General features: G+C 48.9%; 3 protein-coding genes across 5 annotated transcripts in view; all 3 read right to left on the reverse strand.

Annotated features, from left to right (window-relative positions):
- Window positions 1-1,648: 1,648 nt before the first annotated feature.
- slc35a2 (solute carrier family 35 member 2) lies at window positions 1,649-12,647 on the reverse strand. The gene is made up of 6 exons (XM_070969444.1): window positions 12,285-12,647; window positions 10,943-11,125; window positions 10,605-10,756; window positions 10,395-10,517; window positions 9,451-10,040; window positions 1,649-3,434 (listed from the first exon to the last, which is right to left on the reverse strand). Exons 1-6 carry the CDS (start codon window positions 12,346-12,348, stop codon window positions 3,407-3,409), a joined length of 1,140 nt encoding a protein of 379 aa, XP_070825545.1. The 5' UTR covers window positions 12,349-12,647; the 3' UTR covers window positions 1,649-3,406.
- Window positions 12,648-13,316: 669 nt separating this feature from the next.
- pim2 (Pim-2 proto-oncogene, serine/threonine kinase) lies at window positions 13,317-17,427 on the reverse strand. 2 transcript variants are annotated; one of them, XM_070969445.1, is made up of 7 exons: window positions 17,093-17,427; window positions 16,447-16,547; window positions 16,229-16,279; window positions 15,468-15,676; window positions 15,209-15,378; window positions 14,918-15,094; window positions 13,317-14,800 (listed from the first exon to the last, which is right to left on the reverse strand). In XM_070969445.1, the coding sequence occupies exons 1-7, from the start codon at window positions 17,148-17,150 to the stop codon at window positions 14,634-14,636; spliced, it is 933 nt and encodes a 310-aa protein (XP_070825546.1). In that variant the 5' UTR covers window positions 17,151-17,427; the 3' UTR covers window positions 13,317-14,633. The 2 variants fall into 2 exon arrangements, with proteins under 2 accessions (XP_070825546.1, XP_070825547.1); XM_070969446.1 differs by lacking the exon at window positions 16,447-16,547 and having other exon boundaries at window positions 17,093-17,156.
- Window positions 17,428-19,956: 2,529 nt separating this feature from the next.
- The window catches only part of otud5a (OTU deubiquitinase 5a), a 13,425-nt gene continuing 5,811 nt past the window's right edge, over window positions 19,957-27,570 (reverse strand). For both annotated transcript variants that reach the window (XM_070967903.1, XM_070967902.1), the window contains 7 exons: window positions 22,694-22,758; window positions 22,456-22,612; window positions 22,214-22,362; window positions 21,708-21,893; window positions 21,359-21,563; window positions 20,845-20,916; window positions 19,957-20,118 (listed from right to left, as the gene is read on the reverse strand). In XM_070967903.1, coding sequence (XP_070824004.1) covers window positions 19,985-20,118; window positions 20,845-20,916; window positions 21,359-21,563; window positions 21,708-21,893; window positions 22,214-22,362; window positions 22,456-22,612; window positions 22,694-22,758 — 968 coding nt within the window. In that variant the 3' untranslated portion in view covers window positions 19,957-19,984. The remainder of the gene's footprint in view (window positions 20,119-20,844; window positions 20,917-21,358; window positions 21,564-21,707; window positions 21,894-22,213; window positions 22,363-22,455; window positions 22,613-22,693; window positions 22,759-27,570) is intronic.

Raw genomic sequence — 27,570 nt, forward strand, 5'->3', positions numbered from 1 at the left:
GAAGTGGGAACCAGACACGGTGAGGCTGTGATGCTGCACACGGATCACAAACTTCCTGAAGACCCTGAATGCACCGCGACACTAAAACTTTCAGCTCTGCATCGAAACCGTGTCTTCTTCTTCTTCTTCTTCTTCTTCTTCTTCTTCTTCTTCTTCTTCTTCTTCTTCTTCTTCTATCAGTGTTTTCATTGTTGTTCTCATGTTTTTGTTTACCAGCTGAAAAGACATTTACCCGTCTCTCCTCATGTAGTCCAGGTGTCTCACTGTGGACAGACGTCTCTCCTGAAACACCTGCAGACGCTGTAAGATGGAGACGTTGTGGGTGTAGTCGGAGTTACCTGAAGGCGTTGATGGCCGTCCTTCTGGGGAACGCTGTGACCAATGAGGACGCGTCTGTAAAGAGGAGAGAGACAGACAGGTGAGGGGAGAGAGAGAGAGACGAGAGGAGAGAGACAGACAGGCGAGGGGAGAGAGAGACCAGAGAGAATAGCTGGTACATGAGAGCCCAGACCTCAGACCAGTGATGCATGGGTCCCGACTAATACCTGGGAATAAACACAAGGCCTAGACTCTGGGAAGACGTTTGGAGGGTCGCAACTAACACCTGGAAGTAAGCAGACAGGTAGGCACGTACTGGTGGGTGCTGACTATTAACTGGAAATGGAAAAGATTTGAAGGGCTGCAACTATTATCTGAAGATTGGATGTTTTAATATCTGGCATTGTGTGGAAGGTGCTGACTAATACTTGGCAGGGATTTGAGCAGATGAAGACTGTGGGTTTCTCTTCATCTGTTTTCTTGCAGTTTCAGAGTTTTTCATGTTTCTTCTTCTGCTGCTGCTGCTGTTTGGCAGATTTACCTGCAGGCTGCTGCTCTTCTCTCTCTGAGCTTTGGAAGGAACCACTGAAACGGTCACTGTCGCCTCCTGGTGGCTCTTCCATCAAACTACAACCAACATTTATTTCTGACCCCCAAACCCTGAAGTCAACCTGCATCACAGAGAAAAAAGGTTCCGCTTCAAAAGAAAAGGTGAGAAGTGACGTGAAGTGACTGATTTCAATTTCTTATGAATCAAATCTGCTTTGTGTGTCAAAGCACACACACGTCGTTCATGTGAGAGAAGTTCAGGCATGTGGGTGATATCTGACCCCAGATCAGTGTAATCGTGAAGACTTGTGACAGACGTTTGACGGTTACAGAATAAAAACTGGACTCAACATTCAGTCCAAACTTCTTGTCCTCGGTGTCTTCAGCCCGTCGTGGGTCGTTCGGCCCTCAGTGATGACTGCAGGCACATCGAGCCGCTCCTCCTCTCACTTCAACCTCCTTCTTCTTCAAAGTTTTGACATTTTCTGCATTTTATGATGATGTTATATTTTGAGATTTTGTGTGAAAATGGAGGAAGAAAAATGTTGTTGCTAATGTGGTAGATGCTAACATGCTAACAGCAGTTTGGGAAACAATGAAAGTCATTGGGAGAGTTAAACCTGGTGATCTGATGTGTTCGATCTGAGGAGCTCAGAGGAGGTGTCCTCCTCCTCCTGCTCCTCCTCCTCCTGCTGTGATGTTCGTTCTGGTTAAACTGGGATCAAGCTGGGAACTTGATTTCTGTCCAGTCAGTGTGAGAAACAAACAGAAACTCAGAGTTCGAGATGTTTTCACTTTAATTTCACTGTAAGAAAAGTCTGTCAGTAAGAAAATACTTCATCAAACCGTGAAGATGCTTTCAGTGTGAAGTCTGATGGACAGCACGAGTTTAGTGTTTCTGGTGAGAACAGACTCCATGTGTCAGAAAACGTACACTTTCAAAATAAAACATTCAGTTTAACTTCATCTTCAAGCTTAACGACAGAATGTTCTGGAGCTTTGAGGCACCGAGGTGAAAATGTTATGTATAAAACATGAAGAAATATCAAAAATTAAAACACCGAGGAGGAAACACTGTGACCTTTCACAATAAAAGCAAAGATCACTTGATTTTCCCTTGAAATGAAATTCAGTTTTGACCTGTAACAGAAATGCTCACAAAATAGTTTAATGGCTTTTTTTCCCCGACATGTTAGCATCCATTTTGGAATAATAAATATGGCCTTTTATTTTGAAATGCATAACAAAAATCCCAAATACATAAAATAAATAAAGATAAAAAACATAAAAGAAACCTCAAATGAACGCTAAGTCAAGACGACGTAATACTGACAAGTCAAACTCTTAAGATCATTATTTTTACCATATTATTAAAAGTCATTTTTCACTTTAAATGCTGAATAAATCTCATAATCTGGATTTAATATGAAATGAAACTGATTTCCTTCCAAAATGTAACAGAAATCCATTTTGGAGTAAGAAATATGACCTTTTATTCTGAAATAACAGATACTCCACTCTTCCTCCAAAGTTTAATAAAAGGAATAATAATGAATGAAAAATCTGATTATCAGGCTCTGAAACCAAATTTGATTCATGTTTTGATTTACTATCTAATTTTGTTTCAATTCAATATTCCTTTATTCGTCCCTCGAGGGAAAATTCCGTTTCATCGGCAGACTTGAGCTTCCGTACCGACTGTGTCTGCTGTCGATTTGTATGTCGCATCTTTATTGAAACGTTAAACGTTTAAATCGAGCGATCCAGTCTCCTCTGTGGCTGCTGAAGCCTTAAAAACACTTTAATGAAGCCATAAAACCAAACACACGACCAGACGCTGTGAAAGTGGGCGGAGCTGCCTCAGTCACATCAAAGGGCCGGGAGGAGAGAAAGTATGGAGGCTGAGAGCTGCCACGTTATCTTTAAAAAAGCTTTGATGAGAATCTTCAGATAACAACATTAAATCTTAAGAAGTTAAATATTTTGTTGTATAATGTTCCAATAAAATACTCACTCTAAAATAGAAAATGCTAAATAAAAAAAGGAGAATTAAGATAATGAGATACTTAATGCCATTATTTTGAAAAACAAACACTGAGTTAACGAGCTGCGTGCTGACATAATTCAAACATCTTGTCCTCTGGAGACAATGAGCTGTTTCTTCTTGGACATCAGAACAAATATTTGACCTCAGGACAGATCAAACCTCATTTCACCGAGAAACGAGATGTGACGACGCAATGCTAAAAGATTCTGTTCATGTCAGAGTACAGAGAAACTTTCTCAGGATAATTACCTCATTGTTTCAGATCTGAGGAGAATTAACAAAATATTAAACTGTAACAGAAAAACTTTATCATCCCGAGATGAAACGCAACAAAAACATGGATTTCATACTTTGTATCAGATCGTTACCATGTGAACTCATTTTGAGTATTAGTGTTACTGCAGTGCCGCGGTGGCCCAGCAGGGTGCGCTTTTTGACCTCAGGAGTAAGGATGCTGTCGGCAGTTTGTCCAGATGTCCGTCTGTCCGTCACTCATGATCCTTTTTCTTTAGCTGCACATCTGGAGGACAAAAACAAGCAGAGAAGAAGAAGGTGGAGAAGGAGAAGAAGAAGAAGGAGAGGGGAAAAGAAGAAGAGGAAGAAGAGGAGTGAGGTTAGAGCACCTGAAGCCAACTCTGATCACATGTGACTCACTTCCTGTTTCCTCCTCAGCAGGTGCAACAACCATAATCTGAGTCACATGGTGTCGCTGAGGAGTCACACTTAAAATAAAGATTTTTGAGAAAAATAAATAAATAAAAAAAACATCTTGATGGTTTTCACCATCATCAACATAAGTTTGACCTCCTCTGAGAGTTTAAACCTGTTCTGACCAATGATGAGCGGTCCAGGTGAGCCACGACGAGCCGTCCAGGTGAGCCACGACAGAACAGTTTCTGTGGGTTTACACCTTTTCTGACTCATTATCTATGAAGCAGGAGTCATGTGACCTACAGAGAGATTCCAGTGTGAGACGCTGTGATGGCGACTCTTCCTCTTCTTCTGGGTTTATCGTTACTGCAGTGCAGTGAGAGAAGAGACGGGAACACCTGGACCACGACACACCTGGATCAGGACACACCTGGATCAGGACACACCTGAGTGCTGACCTGCAGGTGTTCAGGGATGTCCTCTGATAAAATGAGTTCACTGTGTTGTAACTAAGTACAATTACTCGAGTACTGTGCTTAAGTACAAATTTGAGGTACTTCATGGCGCTGTCTGCTTTTACTGCAGTACACCTCAGAGGGAAGTATTGTACTTTTACTTCAGTGCATCTGTCTGACAGCTTCAGTTACTTCACACATTCAGATTTTTACAGTTTATAAAATCTGATGTTCGTTATAAATTAAAGTTTTACACAAACAATCAGTCCGTTAATCAATCAGTGATTGGCAGAAAATGATCAATCATCTGTTGTTTTGATGATTTATTGATCTCTGCTGTGGAATCATGTGATGTTTGTACTTCTCAGATGTCTGATTGGCTGCTTTTCCTCTCAATCATCTGAATGTGTTGGAATCATGTGGAGCTTTGGACCAAACAAAAATGGCGGAGGCGTCACTTTGGGCTCATCGTGACCACATTTCTGTTTTCACAATGTTTCCAAAGCAAACATCAGCACGGTTCAGAGTCTTCTGCCAAAACCATTTAAAAAGCGCCTGACGAGGACGTGTCTGCCATCAAAACGTCGTCCACCAAGAGGAACACGTCCCACTGACAGACGTCCACACTGACACGAGCCAGACGTTTCTTACCGCCATGACATGAGACAAAAAGAGCGAGCTCCTCCTTTGAGTCCAACGTTGGACTGATGTCCTCTCCATCAGTCAGAGGTTAGCTCAGATGAGTTAGCATGGTTAGCGGCGGCGCTGAGGCGTCCACGCCTGAAAAGACGAGCTGAAGGGAGAAAAACCCAGCTCGTCTTTTCCTGCGTGTTTGTGAGGAAGTTCTTATTCTCCTGACAGGAAGTACAGACAGACGCTGACGTTTGCAGCTTCATCAGATCTGAGGAAATCTGAGTGGAAATATTGGAAAGTTTGGGAAAAATAAAGTTTATCTTCGTGGGGGACGACGGCGTATCAGAGCCTGTTAGGAAACAATAAATCTGAAAGTGAAAGTGGAATCAGAGATTAAGGACCCGTCTACTTCCTGTGATTGTTTTCACTGTTTTTCAGAATATGATCACTTCTTCTTTAAATCAGGACTCTTTATTCTGATTATTTCCAGATTTTTCCTCCTAACAGGTCTTAATACGGCAGCATCCTGTGGAAAAATAAAACTGAAGGAGCCAAACATCCCATAATATTTGTCATTCATCTGCAAATTAAGACAAACTCCACAGGTGTTGAGTCCACATCCGTGTTTATATAAAACTTTACCAAAAGAAGTATTTACAAATTCAGAGGCATCGGTACAACAATCGGTCGAGTGCAAACGAACAGATCAGTGATGAAACCAATCAGATTTCACACAACTTCAGACAGGAAGAGGAAGTTCAAAAGATCCTGTGAGACCTCTTATTGGACGGTTCTCCACCCGGAGGATCCAATGAGAACACGTTTCACGAGCGAGTCGCTAAAATCCAGAAGGATTCGTCTGAGAAGTGAATTTTACAGGATCATTGTGACCTTCCAGTAGGTGGCGCTCACAAACTGAAGTCGCAGATGTTACCGGGGGGGGGGGCTGGAGCCTATCCCAGCTGTCATTGGGCAAGAGGTGGGGTACACCCTGAACCCTGAACCGGTCGCCAGCCAATCGCAGGGCAACACACAAGACAGACAACCATTCATGCTCACACTCACGCCAAAGGACAATTTAGTCACCAGTTGAGCATGTTTTCGGTCTGTGGGAGGAAGCCGGAGTACCGCCCAACCCGGGGATCGAACCAGTGACCTTCTTGCTGTGAGGCACGCGAACTACCTGCTGCTCCACCGTGCCGCCCTCAATCAAAAGTAATTATTGAACTCAGACAAATAAGCAAAAGTAAATAAGCGATGACGTGTGTCGTAGGAAGGGTGTCAGTCATGTGGGGAGTGTGTGGATGGGTGGAACATGGTGGAAGGTGTGTTGTCATGTGCAGCAAACCAAAAAACAGGCTGCAGCAGGCCCAGCTGAGAGAGAGTGTGTGACCAAAAGGGCAGTCATTTATAACCTCTGCAAGCCCCGCCCAGAATGGCGGGTTCCAGCAGACACTCCCTCCCAGCTCCGCCTCCCAGCCAACTGCCACTAAGTGCAGGAGAGCAGAGTGAGACACGGCGGGCAGACGGTCGTCACACAGCGTACAAATTCAGAAGCCGAAATTCACTGAAGAGAAGTTTTTAATGTCAGTTTCAGAAGAAGAAAGTGAAATAAAGAGAAATGAAACTCAGCTGCCTCGTTTGTCACATTTCAGTCTCAATATTTGGTTTCAAAACAGATTCGGCTCCAAAGTACGGAAGCCCAGAGCGGCCACGATTCATTCTTCAGATGGTTTTAAAGATCTCAGCCAAGCGCGAGGTTTTCTAGAGAGAACGAGGTCGAGCTCATTTAAAGAAGAAAACAAAAACTCATTATTTCAGATGTTTTGAAAACGTGGTCACGATGAGTCGTTATGATGAGCTAACACTGTTAGCTTCCTCAGCATGACATCCTTTTTTCAGACATATTTACTCTGTTACTAAAAAAGTATCTTAAGATACAAAAAAAGAGTGAAACATTAAACCTGTTTCATGTTTGTTTCCTCGTTCATCCTGTCATCAGCTCGACGAGTCAATTCTGTTTCCTCGTTAGCAAGATCGCTAACGTCTGAACGAGCTAAGAAGAAAAAACGTGACTGCTCTCTACGCCGGTATTAAACATTGTTGTCATAGTAACTGTTAAATCCTTAAGCTCTGATTGGCCGACAGAAACTGGAGCAACCTGCTGAGCGTCCCCTTCCTCCTCCTTCACCACCACCGAAAATAAAGCTTCTTTCATTCCCACGTTAAATAAAGACAGATATATTAATACAGACAGAAAACCAACGGAAAATATATTTTCTTTTGTTCTTCCTTCACAGTTTTCATTCTGATGTAATCAAACAGAAAAACTTCTAAAAGTTCTTTTCACACTTTGGGAGAAAACATTTGTTTAGTTTTTTGTCTCCACGTCGATTTTCAGGAGCTGAAGAAGAACGAAGATGCAGCGTCCGAACGCTGGAATCATTCATCGTCATTTCCTCCTTTTCAGGCAGGAAGTGACATTTGTGTGTCATCAGTTTGTTAAAGATCGACATCACAGACGAGGTCAGCAGATTAACGAGGTGAGAGCAGCAGGTATCAGGTGGCGTTAGCTTAGAGCGCTGTCACTTCATCATCAGATGAAGCTAACAGCTAACGGCTGCTGAAGCATGAACATCGCTGCTGGAGGACTGAAAGTTCTTCTTCACCTCCTGGAAACATGTGGAGACACAAACACAAACTTTCCTCCCAAAGCCGAAGTAACAGAAACACCAGGAAAAAGCTCAGCTGACGGATGAACAGCGCGGCGGCGTCCGCCTGGATTCGATGGACGCCGCCACCCGTCGACGTGCAGCGGCAGAAACATTCAGGACGCCTCTGTGGGACGTCTTCTTCAGTAAGACGCCTGCAGCAGGACCAGCAAGGTGAGAAAAAAGTGATAATTTGAATGATTGACTCGTTTAAAAGGCGCTCCAATCAACGAGCACGCCACCATTCAGCTCCCGTCTGTCCACGCTGACCTCGGATCAGTGTGACGGGAGCTGTGTCCCTCAGAGCAGAAGACAGGACGGTCTCCAGCTGGTCTGAGGGAACTCTGCTAACTGTACACCGCTAACCGCTAACACCAACACAATCATATGGCTTCTGTACAGATGAGAAGAAAAGGCACCGAACACAATCAGATCGACCAATCAGATCGATCCATCTGAGTCTGCAGCTTCGACGAGGCCCCGACAGCAAACCCAGAGCCGCGTTCGACCCGCCACGTTTTCACTGTGCAGCTTAACAAACCGCCAACAAATCAAGGTCCTGAGGACACGGTGAACGCTCCGATGCGCTTGTCAGGTTCACCTCCGAGACGCCTCCTCCGCCCGCGACCGAAGGTGAAGGAAACAGAGGAGGAGCGTCGGCACGTCGCCTCCCCGTCGGACAATCCGGGTCGACTCGCTCGTCCTGCAGGTTTAACGTGATGCTGTGAGGGTTCATTCAGTCTGACCGACTGATCATCATCACCGCCACGCCGCCATCTTTGATCAATATGAGCCTCTGAATCAGGCTGAGGACGCTCACACAGAGGACGAGACCCTCCTGCTCAGGTGGTCTCCGGTTTGATTGACAGGTGTGACACCAAACCAAACAGGTCTGAAAGCTCCTCAGTCAACACCACGAGAGGAGAGTGAAGGAGTGAAAGGAGGCTGCTGGTCCAGACGGCTGAGAGGCGGCGTGATCGAAGGCACGCGGCGTGATCGAAGGCACGCGGCACTCAGACGGCATCACAAAGCGTTTCACCTCACAAAGCCAGCGAGCGCCTCCTCGTCTGTCCTTCAGTCAGTCTGTACACAGATCTGATGTCCAGCTGTTTTCTTCGACCCGTTTCAAACCAATAATTCATCAATAATTACAGGATCAACGATGAAGAAAACGACGGTCCTCCTCACACGAGGAGGCTGCACAGTGAAAACGATGGATCAGGTCGATCAGATCAAACTGCAGATTCTCCTCCTGCAGCAACAATAATCAATACATGATCAATACTCAGCGTAAGGCGTTTCTGTTCATCCAGTGAGCGAAGAGGAGAGCTTTAAGGCAGAGAGGGCGACAGATGGACAGCTGCTGGTCAGGGGCTCCTCCTCCTCCTCCTCCTCCTCCTCCTCCTCCTCCTCCTCCTCGTCCTCCTCCTGCTGATGCTGCTGCTGTTGTTGTTGTTGTTGTGCTTTGAGCAGTTAGTCTGTGGCTGGACGGCGGGGGGGGGGGACGCGACACCTCCCTGAGCTCTGAGGTGAGGAGAGTTAGTGTTTAGGAGGAAAAGCAGAGAAGGAGCAGATGTGAAGAGCGCTGCTGCCTTCCTCGACACCTCCTCCTCCTCCTGGAGGAAAGAAGCAGAGTTACAGCAGAGGAGCAGGGGCAGTAAAGGAGGAGGAAGAGGAGGAGCGAGTCTCTGCTCTGTGCATCACAAACTACACGTCAGTTCAGAGCTCTGAGGAGGTCACTGACTCCTCAGAGCTCCTTTTCATCACAGGAGGAGGTAAAAGGAAGCACAGAGGTCTGTTTGTCTTCAGGAGGTGATGGAGAGCAGAGACAGGTGGAGGTGGAGGAGGAGGAGGAGGAGGAGGAGGAGGAAAAGAAAGCACCTCTTCCACATTTTCACCTCTGTCCTCAGGACTTCTCAGAAGCTGAACTCAGCAGGTCAGAGAGGAGGAGGAGAGGAGGAGAGGAGAGAGAGAGAGAGAGAGGAGAGGAGAGGAGAGGAGAGGAGAGGAGAGGAGAGGAGAGGAGAGGGAGAAAGAGAGAGAGAGGAGAGGAGAGGAGGGAGGGAGTCACTTCACCAGCACTGACTTTGGCAGAAACGCCTCCATCTCTTCGCCTCCGTCGGCCCTCGGCGACGCTGAAGACGCTGAGGAAGACAAGGAGGAGCTCGGGGACGAAGAGCCGGCGGCCGCTTTAGGGAGGCTGTACATGTAGACGGCGCCGATGACGAGTCCCGCCCCCGCCGTGAAGAGCAGGTCCACGTGGAAGCCGAACAGGTAGACGGACATCACGGTGGACACGATGATGGAGAAGGAGGTGGCGAAGCCCTTCAGGATGTTGTCGGCGTACTTCACCACCACGGCCACCAGCAGCCCGCCGAACGCCTGGTTGAAGATGACGCACCACACCATGCCGGTGTAGCCAAACAGGAAGCCGTGCTCAGCGATGGCTGGGCCGTCCTTCCACCACAGTCCCAGCATGCCGAGCGCCGTGCCGAAGATGCCTAGCTGCACGTTCCTCACCCACACGGACGCTGAGCTCCCCTTCAGGATCTTCTCGAAGTAAACGCCGGCGAAGCCTGACGACAGGCAGCTGACCACCACGGCGACCACTCCCACCATGTAGTTCTGAGTGGAGCTGTCCGACACCGACGCCTCCTTCTTCCCCTCCTGCTGCACCTGAGGGGGAAACCATTGATTGATTAATCAATCAATCAATCAATCAATCAGTCCAGGACTGACGTCAGCAGGAAGTGAAGAAACCACAAGCCTGTTTGTGCACGAGTCCATAAGATCAATCAATGAGTCAGTTTAATCAAGTTACTGACGGCTAATAACTGTCAGACAGGTGAGCTGAAGGTGACAGGAAGTGCTCGTTTTACTGCTAATGCTAATGCTAATGCTAGGTGAGCAGGGAGAGAACGGTTCAGCTTTTGTGATGAGAGGTGGACTCAGTGAGGAGTCGCTGCATCGCTCCTCCTGACGAACGTCAAAAGGAAGAGCGGCGAGCGGGGCGGAGGTGATGGGACGTACCTGCACGATGGCGACTCCGGCGAACAGCAGCAGGAGAGAAACCCACTGAACTCTGGACAGAGACTTCCTCAGCATCAGCACGCTGAACAGAGCCGTGGTGAGGATCTTCAGCTGGTACGTCACCTGAGGCGGAAACAACAACCCCAAACTGAGGTGACTCTCCTGTACAACCCTTTCAGAGGAAATGAAAGCGTGTAAAGTGTGTCTGACCTGGAACGTGGCCGCCGGCAGGTTGGAGATGGCGATGTACTGCAGGTTGTTCTGCAGGGTGTAGATGAGCGACGGAACGGCCAGTTTCAGAGTGTCTTTGTACTGAAAGACGATGGCGTCGACCAGGAGGAGCGCCGTATCCTTCACGCTGACTGCGGGGACACAGACACAGTCAGGCTGGGGATCAGAAAAACATGGCGACCTGCAGCGCCATGGTCAGTGCTCTAATGCGGCCGCCTTGGCTCTCGCGCTGCTCGTAAACGCCTGAACATCAAACATGGCGCTAAGACACGCTAACGTACTCGCTGTCCCAGCGGCCCCGGCTCAGGTCCACTTACATCTCTTCTGCAGCAGGATGAGGAGCAGACACGTCAGGACCTTCAGGATCTCCGCCATGACCACGGCTGACGTCGCGAAGAAGCGGTCGCCCGGCAACGTGCGGACATATCGGATGCTGAGGATGAGGGACGCGTTCTGGACCACCAGCACCGCCAGGCTGATGTACTTCAACCTGCTGTTCACTACAGAAACACACCAATCACAGCAGAGAATCAGACATCACTGACACGACCACATGACCACGAGTGCCGACATCCACCAAAAACAGCAGATCAACATGAGTACTTTCACTTTAAGTACTCGAAGTACATTTTGCTGATATACTTAATAGATACTTTATTCATCCCTGAGGAAAGTCACAAAGTGAAGTGCAGGACTTTTTAAAGGATCTGAATGTAAGATCAGAGATCAGTGGCACAAAAGGCTCAAGATAAAAAGTACAGGATACAGAGTAGAAAAACAACTGTGTATATGTACAAATACTACATACCATAAAGATCCTACTGCCAAAAAGGTACTACTGCCAGCATGAGTCTGTGGTTCAGTGCAGACCTGCTGTGTGTGGACAGACTGAAAGACCTATTCCTGCAAAACCAGCCTGGTCAGGCCTGGATGAAGACACACCTCAGCACACCTTAACAGGACAGGGGGCCGCGTGCGTGCATGCGTGCATGTGTGCGTGGGTGTGTGTGTGGTGTGTGTGTACAAATAAAGGAATGTGTGTTACCTGAGGACCAAAGTTCCACGTCAGCAGCCGCCAGCCCTGTGAAGTGCACTAATGCACCTGGTTTCTACACCTTTCCTGAGGCTGTTTGTCAGTGTTTCAGCTCAAACTGTCGACGTTCAGCGACATGAACTGACTGCGGGTCAGTTAGCGACAGACAAACTACAGACGGTGAAGTTAGCTGCTTCCCTGCCCTGTACGTTAGCCTCTAGCTCAGCTAGCATGCTAACTGTTCGTTTACCTCAAGTTCAGATTGAAATGATCACATTAACTTTAGCTATTCGACACATGAAATGATGAATAACACTGTCGACATTTGTTAAAACGCCAGTCAACTTCTCTGATTAACTTCTAAAATGTTCTTTAACTCAGCTAAGTTTGGTTAGTTTAGCAGTTTAGCCGCTAGTTAGCTAGCTAACTCTCGCTCGTTAGCACAGAAACAGACCGAGAAATTTGATGTTTATTATTTTACACTTATCGACAGAAATTCATTTTAATTCTTTTTTCCACACTCATCGGTCAGATACACGCGTTCAGAGCCGTGCGGGTCGTGTGAAGTGAATTCACCTCCCGGTTCTCCGTCCTCCCTCCTCGGGAGCCGTGAACATAACTATTACCTTCACTGTGACTCCGGCTCGTTAACTTCACCTCCGCCGCCGGGCTGTGGTTCCCTCCGGCCATGCTGCGCTGCCTCCGTCTGCCGCCGTCCGGACCGAGCTTTTACCCCGCTGCCTGCTCGGCTAACACTCCGCTAGCCTCCCAGCTAGCTCCAGCTCCCGATTCAGACCCACCCGGAGGCGACCTCCGGTTCAATACTCAGGATAAAGTGGGAGGCTGCGGGTCTGTCGGGCAGCTGTTAGACCGGAGCTGAGGAGAGAGAAGCCTGTGGAGGATCCACCGGTACCATCGGGATGAAAACAGTCCACGGAGGAGCTGAGACCGAAGGAACCACCGTTACTGCTGCAGAGACAGGACAAATTGTCGGACAGGATGTGTCACTCTCATGGAAAAAACTCGGCTTCTACTGTGACACAAAACCCACAGAATGTGTCCGTCTCTCTAATTTCATCTAAAATAATGAACCTCACTGCTCACGAAGCGATGTTTAAAAATAACCAATGGAGGCTTTCAATCGATCAAAAATACTCGTGAACACAGCGTCCACACATGCAAACTTATTTTATTTATTCTCATTTCTCATTCATGAAATCGCCGTCTGAGTGAGACCTCTTCGTCTTCTCTGATCCTGCTGGAACAATCGCTTCCTTGTTCTTCTTCAGGTTGAACACGAAGGCATTTCATTGGCTGCTGGCGAACACCTCACCTGTCAAGATGTTTGTGATATTCAGCGCCGCCTGCTGGCTGAATGGAGGACGGTCTCAGACTCTGCAGCAACATTAGTTCATTAATTCATCCTTCCATGTGACGTGACATAATGTGATGTAACGTGGTGTGATGTGACGTCATTCACATGTCTGCTTGCAGTGAAAATGTCACTAATCCAGAGGGAAGTGCTGATATTCTGCAGATTTGCATCGTCTTGATTTTCTTCTGGAAATATTTGTTTGACGTTAATGATCTTAGCGTTCAGTCTTCACTATGAATTGTGGGTAACGCAGCACCACAGAGACATGAGTCAGGACACACCATGAAGTGATAAAAGCTTTTATTCAGACGGTGGATCTGTTTCCTGTCGATCCAGAACTTGTTATTTAATGTAAATAAACAGAAACAAGTGACCAACGAGTCACTTTGACCATAAAACCAGAAGAATACACAAGTATTTACAGTGACGTCGCGTCAGAACATCCACCGGACGCAGAGCACCACCAACCAGATTCACTGGTTTCATCTCAAACTAAACGAAACTTCAGATAAAAATAAATATCTTTGTCCAAAGACTCAAACTAACTCTTCCTGTTGTCTCATGTCTTAGATGAGAGCTACAAACTGACCTGAGATCTGCTGTGTCCCAGTTTTACTGGATAATTCGCTTCATTTTACCCATCGATTCGTTTCCAAAGCCATTTCCTGGAAATGTCAAAGTAACGTCCTGGTGTGTAGCAGTTAATCCTGAGGACATGTCCTCGACCCTGCTCTGAGTCTTTGGTTCTACGTGGAAGGAAAATGGAGCATTTACAGCCTGTTTACTGTATTTGACATTTGAGGAGATCATCTATGAAACACCTGAAGCTGGTGGAGCAGCATCAATAATCCAGGTGAGAAGAAAACTGAACACTGAAGCTCCTCTGACGTCCACATGAAGACGAAGACAAAGAGGACAGTTTCTGTTCTGGATGTAAATGTTATTCTGTCCCTGCTGAACTGACGTCAGACACCAATAAACTGAAACCTCCTGTGAGGACGTTCTGTGACAATGTTCTGTGACGGTCGGCCGACTCTCACCTGAAGCCGGAGCTCCGCAGGTGACGGTCGGCCGACTCTCACCTGAAGCCGGAGCTCCGCAGGTGACGGTCGGCCGACTCTCACCTGAAGCCGGAGCTCCGCAGGTGACGGTCAGCCGACTCTCGCTGACAAACAGCTGAAAACTTCCTCCATTTTCCTCCCAGTCACAAACCAGCTGAGGACAGAACCAGAGGCGGACCTCTGAGACGGAGCTGGAGCTGAAAGAAGAGCTGCTCTCACACAGAACGAACAAACCTCCAAACAAATAAATACTCAGTTCAATAAATAACCAAACAGGAAGTCATTCTGCCCAAATCAGACATGGCTGCCAAAGAATCATCCACCAGAAGACTTAAATAATAAAGACGACAAACGAACATCGAGTGTGACGATCAGTCAGAATCTTCCTCAGGATTCAGCTCGTCAACGTCCCCTCCCCCGCCGTGAGGTAACGAGCTGACTATGAATGTGAGGTGAGGTCTGTGCCGCCGCCCTGCTGGCTGGGCAGAGTCCTGCAGCCTGAGGACCTGGTTCAGGGTCAGGTCTGCTGTGACCGTCGGCTACAGGGACTGGCTGGGCAGAGAGCTGTGCTCCTCCTGCAGGTCTCCTCCTTCCTCCTCCTCCCCCATCACTCCTCCCTCCATCCAGGGGTGAGACAGGATCTCCTCCAGCGTCGGACGCTCTTCTGGACGGTAGGACAGACACCAGCGAATCAGAGACTGGCATTCTGAGGAGAAGAGGGGAGAGCAGGCTGTGGTTAAACATGACTGAACGAGCTGATGACACAGTTCTTTGAGCCAATTAGACTTAACAGGAGCCCGGCGGTAGGCGGGCCTCTGCTCACCTGTGGAGACCCGCCTGGTGAAAAGGGGCGTGGCCTTGACAATCTCCTGGTCACACTCGAATGGGATGTCTCCGCAGACCATGTCGAAGAGCAGCACGCCCAGAGACCAGACGGTGAGGGAGACGGCCTCATAGGACTGAGACAGGATCCACTCCGGAGGACTGTAGACCCGCGTCCCTGAGGACACACGAGACAAGTCTGATCAGGAGAAACAAAGGCTGACCACCGAGACGCCACTCTCTCTATGAGCGCTGACGTGACCCGACAGGACACCGTTAACGGCGTCCGTACCTTCGAACTCGCTGTATGCCGTCTCTTTGAGGGGAGCTCCCGATCCGAAGTCAACAATCTTGACGTCGAGCGTCCTCGTGTCGACCACGATGTTCTCGTCTTTGATGTCTCGGTGCACGACACCGTGAGCGTGGACGAACTGCAGCGCCTCCACGATCTGCCGGAAGAACCTGCAGACACAAAGACAGAGAGCTTCAACACCACGAGTCCACGGACGGAGACCGGCGGTCAGAGACACGACGTGGTCAGAGGGTCCGACCTGAGCGCCAGGCGTTCCGACAGAGCTCCCCTCTCAGTGATGAAGTCGAACAGGTCCTGACACTGCGGCGGCCGCTCCAGCACCAGCAGGAAGCCCCGCCCCTCCGCCTCGAACCAGTCCAGCATGCGGACGACCCCGCCGTGACCCCCGACCTCCGACAGCCGCTGCAGCAGAGCGATCTCCATGGGAACAGGGCTGACCTCGCCGGGCTGAGGGCGAGACGCGTCACAGACACTTTACTCTCATGGATGACCAAGAAAAGAGCGACGTTCATCGATGACAGTGATCAATGAAGCGATCCATCATCAGTTCATCTATCAAACATCAATCACAGCCTTTGTGACGCCCACAGCTCAGCAGGTCTTTTCTGATTGGTCACTGACTCAAACACAAACTCCACTTTGGTTCCTGACTGTGTTTTTGTGGCCTGACTCATCGTCTGCAGGTGCGTTCCAGGTGGTTTTTCTGTGGTGGGGGGGCTGAGTTCGCTCACTGAGGGGAAATCCTGCAGCATCATTTACTGAACCGTGATGTCACAGGTTTCAGTAGGAACCAGGGGCCGGCCCCCACCCACGGCTGCAACGCACCATCGGTCCAGCAGAGGGCAGAGCTGACCTCAGGTCAGCAGACTGATTGTTTGTTTCATGTTCTGATCAATGGTCTCTCTTTAAATGTAAGTAAACGTGAGTAAACGGAGTATTTTTAAGTCGCTTTGGTCTGTGGAAACTCTGACATGATACAGAGTGAATGATCGAACTCACCAGTCTGGCCCACTGCTGAACTCTGTCACTGGAAATCTGCTTAATGGCAACCTGGAAGGACAAAAAGGACACAAACATTTGCAGTGGTACGTCGAGGTCACACATAACAGGCGTCCTGTGAACAAAGAGCTTCACAGGATCAAAATAAAACACGAGACAGAGAAGAACAGGACAGGTGAGCGGAGACACAAAGGTAAGACTGAAGGACGTGGACTGACCTGCTGTCCATCACAGAGCCTCTGGCCTGAAAACACTGAACCGAAACCACCGCTGCCGAGCAGAGAGCCACAGCTGTACTGACTGCTGAACGGCTCCTTCACTGAGGGACAGAAGACACATCACGTCAGTCCACCGTGGACACACAGATTAACTCAATGACATGTAGAAAGCAGCCGGTCAGGTGGTCCAGGTCCGTCCTGTCCTCCTCACACTGACAGCTGTCTCCTCATCTGCTGCTGAAGTCGGTGAGACATTATAAGTTATAATGGACCGTTGGACATTTTATTATGTGACTTTGGGAAATCATGATGGACTCTCTAATTCGACATTTAGAGACTGAAAATATCACATCGATGGACAATCAGGACTGTCTATCATCTATAACCGTTTACACTGCTGTCTGTAAAAGTCTCCTTTTCACTATTTTTCACGTGAGTTTAACTTTAACCCTAATCTCAGTCATCATGGGAACGGCTCGAGCTAAAGTAACACGGGAGCGACGGTTAGGTGGTGGGAAGGCTAATCCGTTAAATGTGCGATTTTCTGAGCGGAGTCTGGTCCAGCAGAGGCAGCGCAGCAGTTGGTCAGGAGGCTGAGCTGAGCACGGCCCCCCCCCTTCTCCCCCCCCCCCCCTCAGGCTCTCACCGTTTTTTCCTCGGACCTCCTCCTCCACACGAAACTCCACAGCTCGTTTCTGCAGCATCTTCTGGAAGACTTGAGTCAGTTGAAGCTGATAAAATTCATCCTCCGCTGCTTTACTTCCTCACTGCTTTCAAACCTTCTTCGGTGCTTTAACCGACTGACGCCGCAGTTTCCTGCCGTCTCTCAAATCCAATTTCAGCAACAACAAAGAAAGAAAAAAAACCAGCACGAAAGTTTTCTTTTCTTTTCTCTTCTTGCAACTATTTCAAAAAGCTGAAAATAATATTTCCAGGCGTTTCTCTGAACTTTTCACCGCTCTTCTCTCCTTCACTACTGCCTTACGTTACTGTTTTGTTCCGTATTTATTTATCTCTGTCCGACCACGCCCACACCGCCCTCGCTGTCCAATCAACGCTGAGACGTGTGTTCAATGTTTTGAACCGTCCCGCTAAACGCTCTCAACCTGCGTTCAGCTCATGAATATTCAAATCCCGCGAGAGGAACTCGTAGAATTCAGAGCAGCGCGCGCTGATGACGGGAAAGAGAAGGACGGTTTCCCCAAAACGCGCGCGCGCGCGCGCACACACACACACACACACACACACACACACACACACGCTCCGACGAAATAAAGCGCGAGCTGTACCAACGGTTCCTCGACGTGCCCCGCGTGTTCTCCCTCTCGGTCACGCATGCGCGCAGACGAGCGTTCGCTTCCTGTTCGCGTGAATCTGGCGGAGTTTTCCAGGTATGAAAGTAAAGAGAGAAAGAGGCTGCAGAGTGAGAGGAAACCGGAAGAAGAAGTGACCGTTTACGAGCCCCCGCTGAAGGTAATTTACAAGAAAGTCAACTTCAGCCCGAGAAACTGAGACTGAACATGTCTCCACTGACGGAGGACGTCCAGCTTCTGGTCCTACAAACAGTTCCTGAAACATCTGGACTTTAACGGACGTGACATTTTTTATTTTCTTACACATGTGACGTCATCAAATACCTGAAAGGCGCCACGTGGAGGAATTCTGATGTTACTTGTACTACATTTGTTAATGGTCCATTTCTTATATTCAGAAGTATTACTGGTGTTATTATCAACAAGAAATATTTAAAGTATCCAAAGTACATTCAGTACTGCAGTAAAAAATGACCACGTTTCCTACATGTAAACATTTAAATACCCACACTGAACTTCCTGCTTCGGTTCGTCAGATCAATGCTTCATCTTTACGTTTGCTGACAGTGGACCATCAGGACATTTGCTGTTTTTCATTATTTAATCTGGACGTCTTGAGGGTTTAGGACACAATCCTGTCAGCTGTGCACCGAATATTATTCACAAACAAGAGCAAAACGGCCAAACACATATTCAAAGAGCAGCGTGGAGCCTGTTTTCTCTTCACTTCTTCCTCTAACTGTTTCTGCGTCTGTTCTTTGTACGTTACGTTGTTTGACATCTGCTCCGTATCCATGAAGCTTGTTTAAAAAGACAAAGAAGAAGAAAAGAAGGAAATAAAGTCATACAAAATATGAGGAGATAAGACAGAAGAGACGAATGAGGAAGAAAAGGAGGTCAAGTTGTCAGGAAACGAAGGATGAGAAGGAAGCAAAAAGAAAGGATGAACTGAAAGAAGGATGAGGCGGAGAAAGACAAGACGTTCAGAAATAAACCTCCAATACATGTTTGTCAGAAACATTTTCCTCTTTTTATTCCAAGAAAAAAAGATCTTTTCATCCCAAACAAGAAAATAAAATAAAACAAACTTATAATATTAATAATAACAACAATAATCAATCATTAAGAGGATAAGTATGACAATTCTCTTTTTTCTCTCCTTTTTTCTTTGTTGCTTTTTCTCTATGATGATATTGGTCGTGGTCAATTAAACATGCAGCTAAATAAGTCCGATGATGATGATGATGATGATGATGATGATGATGGAGGTGATGGTGGTTGAGGAAGAGGAGGGGGTGGAGGAGGAAGAGGAGGAAGATATGAAGGAGAAAGAGAGGAGAAGTGTCAGACTGTGGAGTCTCTGCTGGCTGACGTGAAGGTGGCAGCGGAGGGAAAATGGAGGCGCGTGAAGAGGAGTAAAGAAGAAGAAGCTGAGCTAACTTTGATGCAGCTTGGTAGCAGCGCTAAAGGGAGCCATCTTTAAAACACAGTAAGACTTCAGGTGATGCACGCTAACTTAGCCAACAGGAGACAGGCGTTCTGCTTAGCGCTGACATGGCCTCGTTAGCCACAGAGCTAACAGCCTGCTGCGTCCTGAATGGTCAGTCCGATGTGTCGACACGGAAACAGAAATGTTAAACGTGATGATGAAGGTCGTCAGTGTGTCACCTGGAAATGAAATCAACTGACGCTGGGCGAGCGTTAGCGCTGCGCTGAGTCATTCCTTCTTCATGCCAGATTACAGGTTAGCCCCCCCCCACAAGCTCTAACGCCACCTGCTGCTGATTGGCTGGAATAGTGCTCGTGGTTCTGTTCGAGCCACTTTGCTTGTTCCCCATTTTCAGGACAGGCGGCCAACGACCGCGAGGAGACGTCGGCCATCTTTGAGCAGAAGGACTCCAACTTTCAGATGAGATGGGAGGGGGGCACTGATGATGCTGAACCACTATTGGCTGGAAGGTGGATGAGAAAATGAGACGGAGGAGAGGGGGGAGGGTAAAGGGGGAGGAAGGAAGAGGAGACGACAGAATGGAGGGTGATGAGCGGATGAGTGGAAACGTCTGAGAAAAAAACAAGTTTGCATTTCTTTGTTTGATGTTTTATTTTTTCCCTGGTCGATCTCCTTCTGCGGGTCAGAGGCGGGGGGGGGTGTCAGGATGACGGGGGGGCCACGGGGAGGTCAAAGGTCATCGTTGTATTGTGTGTTTTTGCGTGTCAGCCGGCTATCAGCTGCTGTCGGGTGACGGCTCTCGCTCTCGATGCATGGCGGCGCTCTGGTGCTTCATGCTGTCCAGATACTCCTGCTGAGAGACGGCCAGCACCGACGCCAGGATCTCATCGTCCTCCCAGTCCGTCAGACCTGAAACACACAGACCAGTTCACAGACCACAGGTACTGACGCGCTGAGGCACTCAGCAACACACTCAACTGCTGGAGTGCACAGTGAGGCTGATAGCATTAGCATGCTAACATGTTGAGGCTAGCAGGGATGATGTTTATGTTACGTCAGAGTTACAGGTTCATGAGATTATTACAGCTGTTGAGATGTTTCTGTCTGGACCAATGAGGCGGATCAGCTGGTCCTTCATGACGAACCCTCTCACTCTGCTGATCCTCTGACTCACATCAACCCTTCAATCTGTCCAGTACTTTGCTGCAGAGCTAATGACATCATACTCCTAATCAGCCAATGTTAGCATGCTAACATGCTAAACTACCAGCACCACATAAATTAACAAGTTGTTCAGATGTTTGGTCAAACTCTGCACGGTGAACACGACTTGACATCACGTCCTGCAAACACACGCGCAAGAATGCATGCATGCACGCACGCACGCACGCACGCACACACGCCACACCCTGCTCCGCTCGGCTGCTTCCTGTTGTGGTTTTGACAGTAAACAACAGAAAGTGACTGACAGCAATACAATCACCTGCAGTACTGCAGTAATAAACATGGCAGCAGTACCAGCAGTAACAGTATTAATCGTACTACTGCTGTGAGACGATCAGTCTGCTCACCTGGAGCTGGAGCAACAGTGGAGGCACCTCTAACATCAACATCAGCTGACGCACGGCCACTTACCAAACGCTGTCGGAGACATCTCCTGCATGATGGCTCTGTACTCCAAATGATGACGACTCTGATTACTGGGACCTGCGCGCACACACACACACACACACACACACACACACACACACACACACACACACACACACACACACACACACACACACACACACACACACACACACACACACACACACACACAGGAGGAACGCGTCAGTCCAGGATTAATCTGAGTCTTCCTCTGAATGTTCACTAAAGATCTACAAACAGTCGAGCTTTAGTGAATCACCTGGAGAGAACAGTTAGCTGATGCTAATGCTAATGCTAGGTGAGCAGGAAGGACACTTTGATCCAAAGCGACCCTCATATGAGTTCACACCAATGGTGCAGCATCAGTACAAGGACGGGGATCGAATCCCCGACCTCCAGCAGAGGTTGGCAGCGGGACATTAAAACACTCAACCAGGTGAGGTACCTGAGGGGAGTCAGCCTGTTGTATCACCCTATTCTGTGTGTGTGTGTGTGTTACCTGGCGCGCAGGGGGAGGGGGGTTTGCTCAGGATTAGGGCGGCTCCTGCAGGGGAGGGGGGCTTGTTGTTGGTCGACGGGGCGGTCGTGAGGTCAGAGTGGGAGGGGTCTGAGTCCCGTTGCCGTGGTGACCGGGCGCTCCAGTCGTCCAGTCCACTGGAAGCCGCCGCTGTCGCCGAGCTGCAGGTGGCGCTGGCCTTACGGGGCTGAAGGCGGAAAGATGTTTACGTTTACTGCTAATGGTTCAGTTTCACAGGTGTGTTTGATTGACAACTGAGGTGGCAGAGGGGCGGAGCCTTCATGTAAACAAGCATGGTGACCGTAGCTACATGTGATGGCCCCCCCTGTACCTGTCTGGCCTGTTTCTCCTGGTCCTGCAGCCACTGCAGGTAGGACTCCCGGGCCACCTGCTCCTCGATGGCCTCATTGGTGGCCTCCCAGTCCGTCGCCCGCTTCTTGTCCTCCAACATCTGCTGCTCAATCCACGACTCCTCCGACGTCTTGATGGCAGACTTCATCAGAGACTGCTCCGCGTACTGGGGGGGGGAGCACCATCAGGTCATGTATGTATGTACCATGCACACACAGATAAATACCACTGTGGAAAAAACAAACTGCAACCCTTTAGAACTACGCTTCCCATCATGCTTTGGGACTGTAAGCTGGAGGTACAGCTCTGTTAAGCTTGTATTTGTTTGAAAGTGCCCTGAATTAGCCGTTAGCTGCTCCTGCTAACAGCAATTACAAAAACTAACTTCCTGTAGTTGTTCGTACACCTGCAAACAACTGCCCCCCCCCCCCCCCCCCCGCCTCATGCCTCTCCCTCTTCGTCCCTCCTCAGGAGTGTTCTTGGTACCCCGGGTTTGAAGGCGGGCAGTCCCAGTCCGACCCCGATCGTGGCCTTGTTGGGGTTCACCACAGAGTTGTAGTGGATGTTGCGGTGGTAGCTCACTCTGATTGGCTCGTCGTTGTTCTGGTGGATGCCATGAAACGTGTTGATTGGCTCTGTGGTGGGAGGGAGAGGAGAGGTCAGGTCGGTGGGATGTGATTGGCTGATGAACATACATATGGAGGCTGTTACTGGCCAGGCGGACTCACCTGTGCTGTACTGGTACACCTCCACTGGTCTGTTGTACATCTCGGCCATGGCCTGCATCTCGATGTGGTTGCCGTGGCAGTTGTTTTTCCTCTTCCTGTTGATGTATGTGGTGAAGTCCTCCGTCACGTAGTTGGAGAAATAGTCTGCGTTCTTCATCTGGAAGGAAAACCAGCGTTTTTATCACAGACGGCGAACTGAAGGTGACAGACAGTGAGACAGAACAGGTGAGGGACTCACCAGGTAGTCCATACAGTGTTTCCTCACCACTTCATGCATGTCCTGGTCTCCATACACCTGGTCGGCTGAGACACACACACAGTTTGGGTTAGGTGTAAAGTGAAGGTGTGTGTCCACACAGAGGCAGAGGAACACAAAACAGGTTTTATTATGGTCCATTTGTGAGGGGACGTCTTCAAACGGCGTCCAAAACCCAAAGACACTGACGTCAATCTGAGAGACTGAGTGAGAGTGAATAAAGTTCAAAACAGACTCTGGGACATTGTTAATAAAGTTATGAGGGGACAAAGAGGCAGACGTCAATGTGAGGATGGTGTGGACAAGAGTTTGGACACAGTCGTCAGCTGATGTCGGTCAGTGATTCACTCAGTGAGCTTCAGAGGCTGGCAGGTGGTTAGGCTAGCTGTCTTATGCTAAGCTAACAGCTAGCTTCGTGTTAAGCGCAGAGACTCATTCTTCTTCTTTGTTCTGCCTCATAAAATCAACCTGAATCAAACTCCACCATCACCAATAAGATTGTCAGCCCCGATTGGTTGGCTAAATAAACACACACACGCACGCACACACACGCACGCCCGCCCGCCCGCACGCACACATTCCGTGGTATGCAAATGAGCGTCACTTCGGTTTGATTTCCAGCAAGTCACATGGTCTGTCACCATGACGATTCTCAGAATCTCCCCGACAACTTCCTTTTTCTCATCAGCAGTGTGTGTGTAAAGTTCACTCTCACACACACACACACACACACACACACACACACACACACACACACACACACACACACACACACACACACACACAGAAAGCTAACCGCAGGGACTCATAACAAAACTAACACACATGGCTTAGCAGCAGCAGGTGTGTGTCAGAAACTCCCAACACATCACCCTGTGTGTGTGTGTGCGTGTGTGTGCACACACTCGCGTGCACACACACACACAGGCTGCTTCAACAGAGTGACACCGACAAAGAGGGGAGGCCAGGAGAGGAGACAAGGAGGCAGGGAGGAGACGAGAAGAGGAGAGGAGAAGAGGAAGCAGAGAGGAGAACATACGGTACATGTGTGTTAGCTGCTGAGAAACACGACACAGATAGACTTCTACAGAATTAATAACAAACCACACACACACACACACACACACACACACACACACACACACACACACACACACACACACACACACACACACACACACACACACACACACACACACACAGGAAACCACAGTGAGCGCTCTGATTGGTCACCCTGGACATTTTTCTGAGAAAGGGGCCAACAGAAGAGCGCTGTTCAACCAGCTCGTCATTCTCATGATGTCGATAAAGTTTTATCTGAAGCTCACAGACTCGGACTCCGCCCTGACCACCAGCAGGGGTCCGAGGACTGCAAAGCATTCTGGGTACTGTGGTTCACTAACAGGCTTCCAGAAACTGTCAGACTGAATGTGTCAGGTCATGTTGGACAGGTCATGATGGATGTGGCGTGTTTGGGGTCATCAGAGTTCACTGTCTCTAAAGCGCCAAACTTTTCAGGTGTGCAGGTGAACAATGTAGAAAAGGTGACCAAACCTTCAGAATCTGCTGTCTTTTCCTGTGAAGACCGTCTGTCCTCAGGTGCACCTTCTGACTCAACTCAACTCTACCTACAGCGCCGCCATCTGTCCACCTGTCCACACTGCGGGACACTTCTTGGGGTTTTTTTCATGCTCACTGTTTACTCTGAATCTGTGTCCCTTCAGACAAAAACTGAGGACAAAACTGTCCAACAGTCAGACCACAGCTGCAGACAGAGGTCAACGTGGAGACTGTCTGTCCCAGAGACACCCAGGACCTGGAGTCCACCAGCTCAGACATCACACCTCCACCTGAAAGGACAGTCCACCTTCAAGCCACACCTGACTGTACAGACACAGACAGACAGACAGACAGACAGACAGACAGACAGACAGACACACACACACACACACACACACACACACATACACACACACACAGACAAACAGACAGACACACACACACACACACAGACACACACACACACACTGAGCGGGCAGCAGACGGATGGACAAACCCTGGGGTGTCCTCTTTACACAGACTGTACTGTTTACTCAAACCGTCTGGACATAAACACTCAGCTGTCCATGTTACAGTAAACCAGATCAGAGGGGACTTGGACAGAGGTCTCTGAGTTTCTCACACACACACACACACACACACACACACAGTACAAGGCAGATGTCAGACGTGACGTGACAGCGTTCAAAGTGACTGAAGACACAAGCGAGCAGCGTTAATCTGAAACATGTCAGAAGGTTTACGATTTCATAACACACACACACACACGCACGCACGCACGCACGCACGCACGCACGCACGCACGCACGCACGCACACACACACACACTGTGTGTGTTAGTTAGCTAACAGCTAACATCTGTGCAGCTGCTATGTTTGGAAACAAAGACGAGCTGAAGGTTCCCTCTCACTTCCTGTCTGAACACACCTCAGCACCAGGGCCGTTTCTGCTGCTTAGCAAGTTCGACCTGGGAGTACAGTCTCTGCAGGACGGGAGGACGCAGGACCATCATTCTGCAGTTGGGACGGCAGCGTACTTGATGACGTCACCATCTCAGCTCGTCCGTTAGCAGGACAACACGTCCCAAAACTTCGGAGCAAATTTTAAACCTCGCGCTATCGTGATGAATCGACCACAGATTTGAAGTTTTAACTTCCACTTTCTCACATAAAATAATCTTAAAACCACATTCTGTACGACTAAAACTTACTTACTGCTTACTTACTTACTAAAACAAACTTGTAATTTACAGTTGTGAGTCCTCTCCTCTGACATCGTTGCTATGAAATGCATTCTGGGATACGTGGCTGCCCCAAGTCCGCACAAGTCACCATCTGATGCATCCTCGATAAAATGGGAGGGGCGAGAACACATCCGGGTATTAGACTGTACTTGGCGAGATGCGGACTTTTGAGTTGGAGCAGTACTTGGACTGAGACTGATGATGTTCCTCAAGTACACAAGAACACAAGAACAGAGAGGAGCACATACTGAGAAAGGCCTCCTGTGCCTGCTCCTGTTCGTCACCTGTGATGTCATCACCAATCAAACCGCAGAGTGCCTCTACTGATTGGCTGCTGAGTGCTGACCTCACTGGATGTCAATAAAGGAGGCGGAGCACGACAGCAACATGAGACGACGCTAACGTGAAGATGTTCAGCAGTTGTAACATTTCCTGTGCTCGCCATCTTAGTTTAGCCGGTTAGCATGATAACATTAGCTAATTAGCAGGAATTTGCTCATAAACCAGTGCTGGACACATCAGCATGTCGACCTGATGGTGGCGCTAGCTGAAAGTCAGAGGATGAGCAGAGTTCATCCTGAGGGGAGCATGAACGTTCCATCGCTGTCCACCAGTCAGTCCACCAGTCAGTCCACCAGTCAGTCAGTCCACCAGTCCGTCAGTCAGTCAGTCAGTCCACCAGTCAGTCAGTCCACCAGTCCGTCAGTCAGTCAGTCAGTCAGTCCACCAGTCAGTCAGTCCACCAGTCAGTCAGTCCACCAGTCAGTCCACCAGTCAGTCAGTCAGTCAGTCAGTCAGTCAGTCAGTCCACCAGTCAGTCAGTCAGTCCACCAGTCCGTCAGTCAGTCAGTCAGTCAGTCAGTCAGTCAGTCAGTCAGTCAGTCCACCAGTCAGTCAGTCAGTCAGTCAGTCAGTCAGTCCATCAGTCAGTCAGTCAGTCCACCAGTCAGTCAGTCAGTCAGTCAGTCAGTCAGTCAGTCAGTCAGTCAGTCAGTCAGTCAGGAGGATTCAGATGTCGGCGGTCTGTGAACCCCCTGACTTCAGCTTCAGCATGAGGTCATGTGACCGATTGACAGGCAGCTGTGTGACGGCAGAGTCACAGAGAGACTCACGGCCTGAAACCACAACAAGGTGTTACAGGTGTTACTTTGTGATTGGTCAGCCAGTCTGCCACTCAGAGGAGGTGGGATCAACCTGCTGGGGGCGTGAACACTGACTCTGTTCTCTCGTGTTCAGACCTCCTCCACGCCGTCACACACTCTTTGCCCTCGTTCTCCCTGACGGAGCGTGACCGGCAGCAATGCATGCTGGGAATTATTAGCATGCTGGCAACACGCCTCTGACCAATCAGACACGTTACTCAACAGGTCTGAGACAGGAGACGTGTCCAAATGTTTGGAGGAAAAAACACCAACCATCTGGTTTACCGTAAGTAACAGACACACACACACACACGCACACACACACACACACACACACACACACACACACACACACACACACACACACACACACACACACACACACACACACACACACACACACACACACACACACACACACACACACACACACACACACACGCTGTCTGAACTTCCCTCTGCATGGACCAGCTCCAGGTGGTGTCAGCATGCAGCATCTCCACAGTCCTGAACCCACAGTGAGTTCACCCTGATCACCACACTCACTTCACACCAGGTCCACATGAACCAGACCAGGCCCATCTGAGCCAGACCAGGTCCACATGAACCAGACCAGGCCCATCTGAGCCAGACCAGGTCCACATGAACCAGACCAGGTCCATCTGAGCCAGACCAGAACAGACCAGGTCCATCTGAGCCAGACCAGAACAGACCAGGTCCAGCAGACGCTTATGCTCTGGATGGCTTCCTCAGGTTGTTGACTTCCTGTCCAAATATTTTCAGGTGGTTTGCGATTGGCCACATGAGCGTGGTGAGTGTGTGTGTGTGTGTGTGTGTGTGTGTGTGTGTGTGTGTGTGTGTGTGTGTGTGTGTGTATGTGTTTGACAACAATGGTCGGCGCCCCCTGCAGGCTG

Source organism: Chaetodon trifascialis, chromosome 8 (genome assembly GCF_039877785.1).
Source record: "Chaetodon trifascialis isolate fChaTrf1 chromosome 8, fChaTrf1.hap1, whole genome shotgun sequence".
NCBI classification, from domain to species: domain Eukaryota; kingdom Metazoa; phylum Chordata; class Actinopteri; order Chaetodontiformes; family Chaetodontidae; genus Chaetodon; species Chaetodon trifascialis.

Coding starts and splice junctions, on each gene's coding strand:
- slc35a2 (XM_070969444.1), bottom strand. CDS start 12,348: ATGGCCGGAGGGAACCACAGCCCGGCGGCGGAGGTGAAGTTAACGAGC. Junction 10,518..10,604: donor TGCCGGCGGCCACGTTCCAG/GTCAGACACACT, acceptor TTTCCGCCTCAG/GTGACGTACCAGCTGAAGAT. Junction 3,435..9,450: donor ATGGAGGCGTTTCTGCCAAA/GTCAGTGCTGGT, acceptor TTTGTCCTCCAG/ATGTGCAGCTAAAGAAAAAG.
- pim2 (XM_070969445.1), bottom strand. CDS start 17,150: ATGCTGCAGAAACGAGCTGTGGAGTTTCGTGTGGAGGAGGAGGTCCGA. Junction 16,548..17,092: donor GGAGGTCCGAGGAAAAAACG/GTGAGAGCCTGA, acceptor TCTGTCCCTCAG/TGAAGGAGCCGTTCAGCAGT. Junction 16,280..16,446: donor GGCTCTGTGATGGACAGCAG/GTCAGTCCACGT, acceptor TTGTCCTTCCAG/GTTGCCATTAAGCAGATTTC.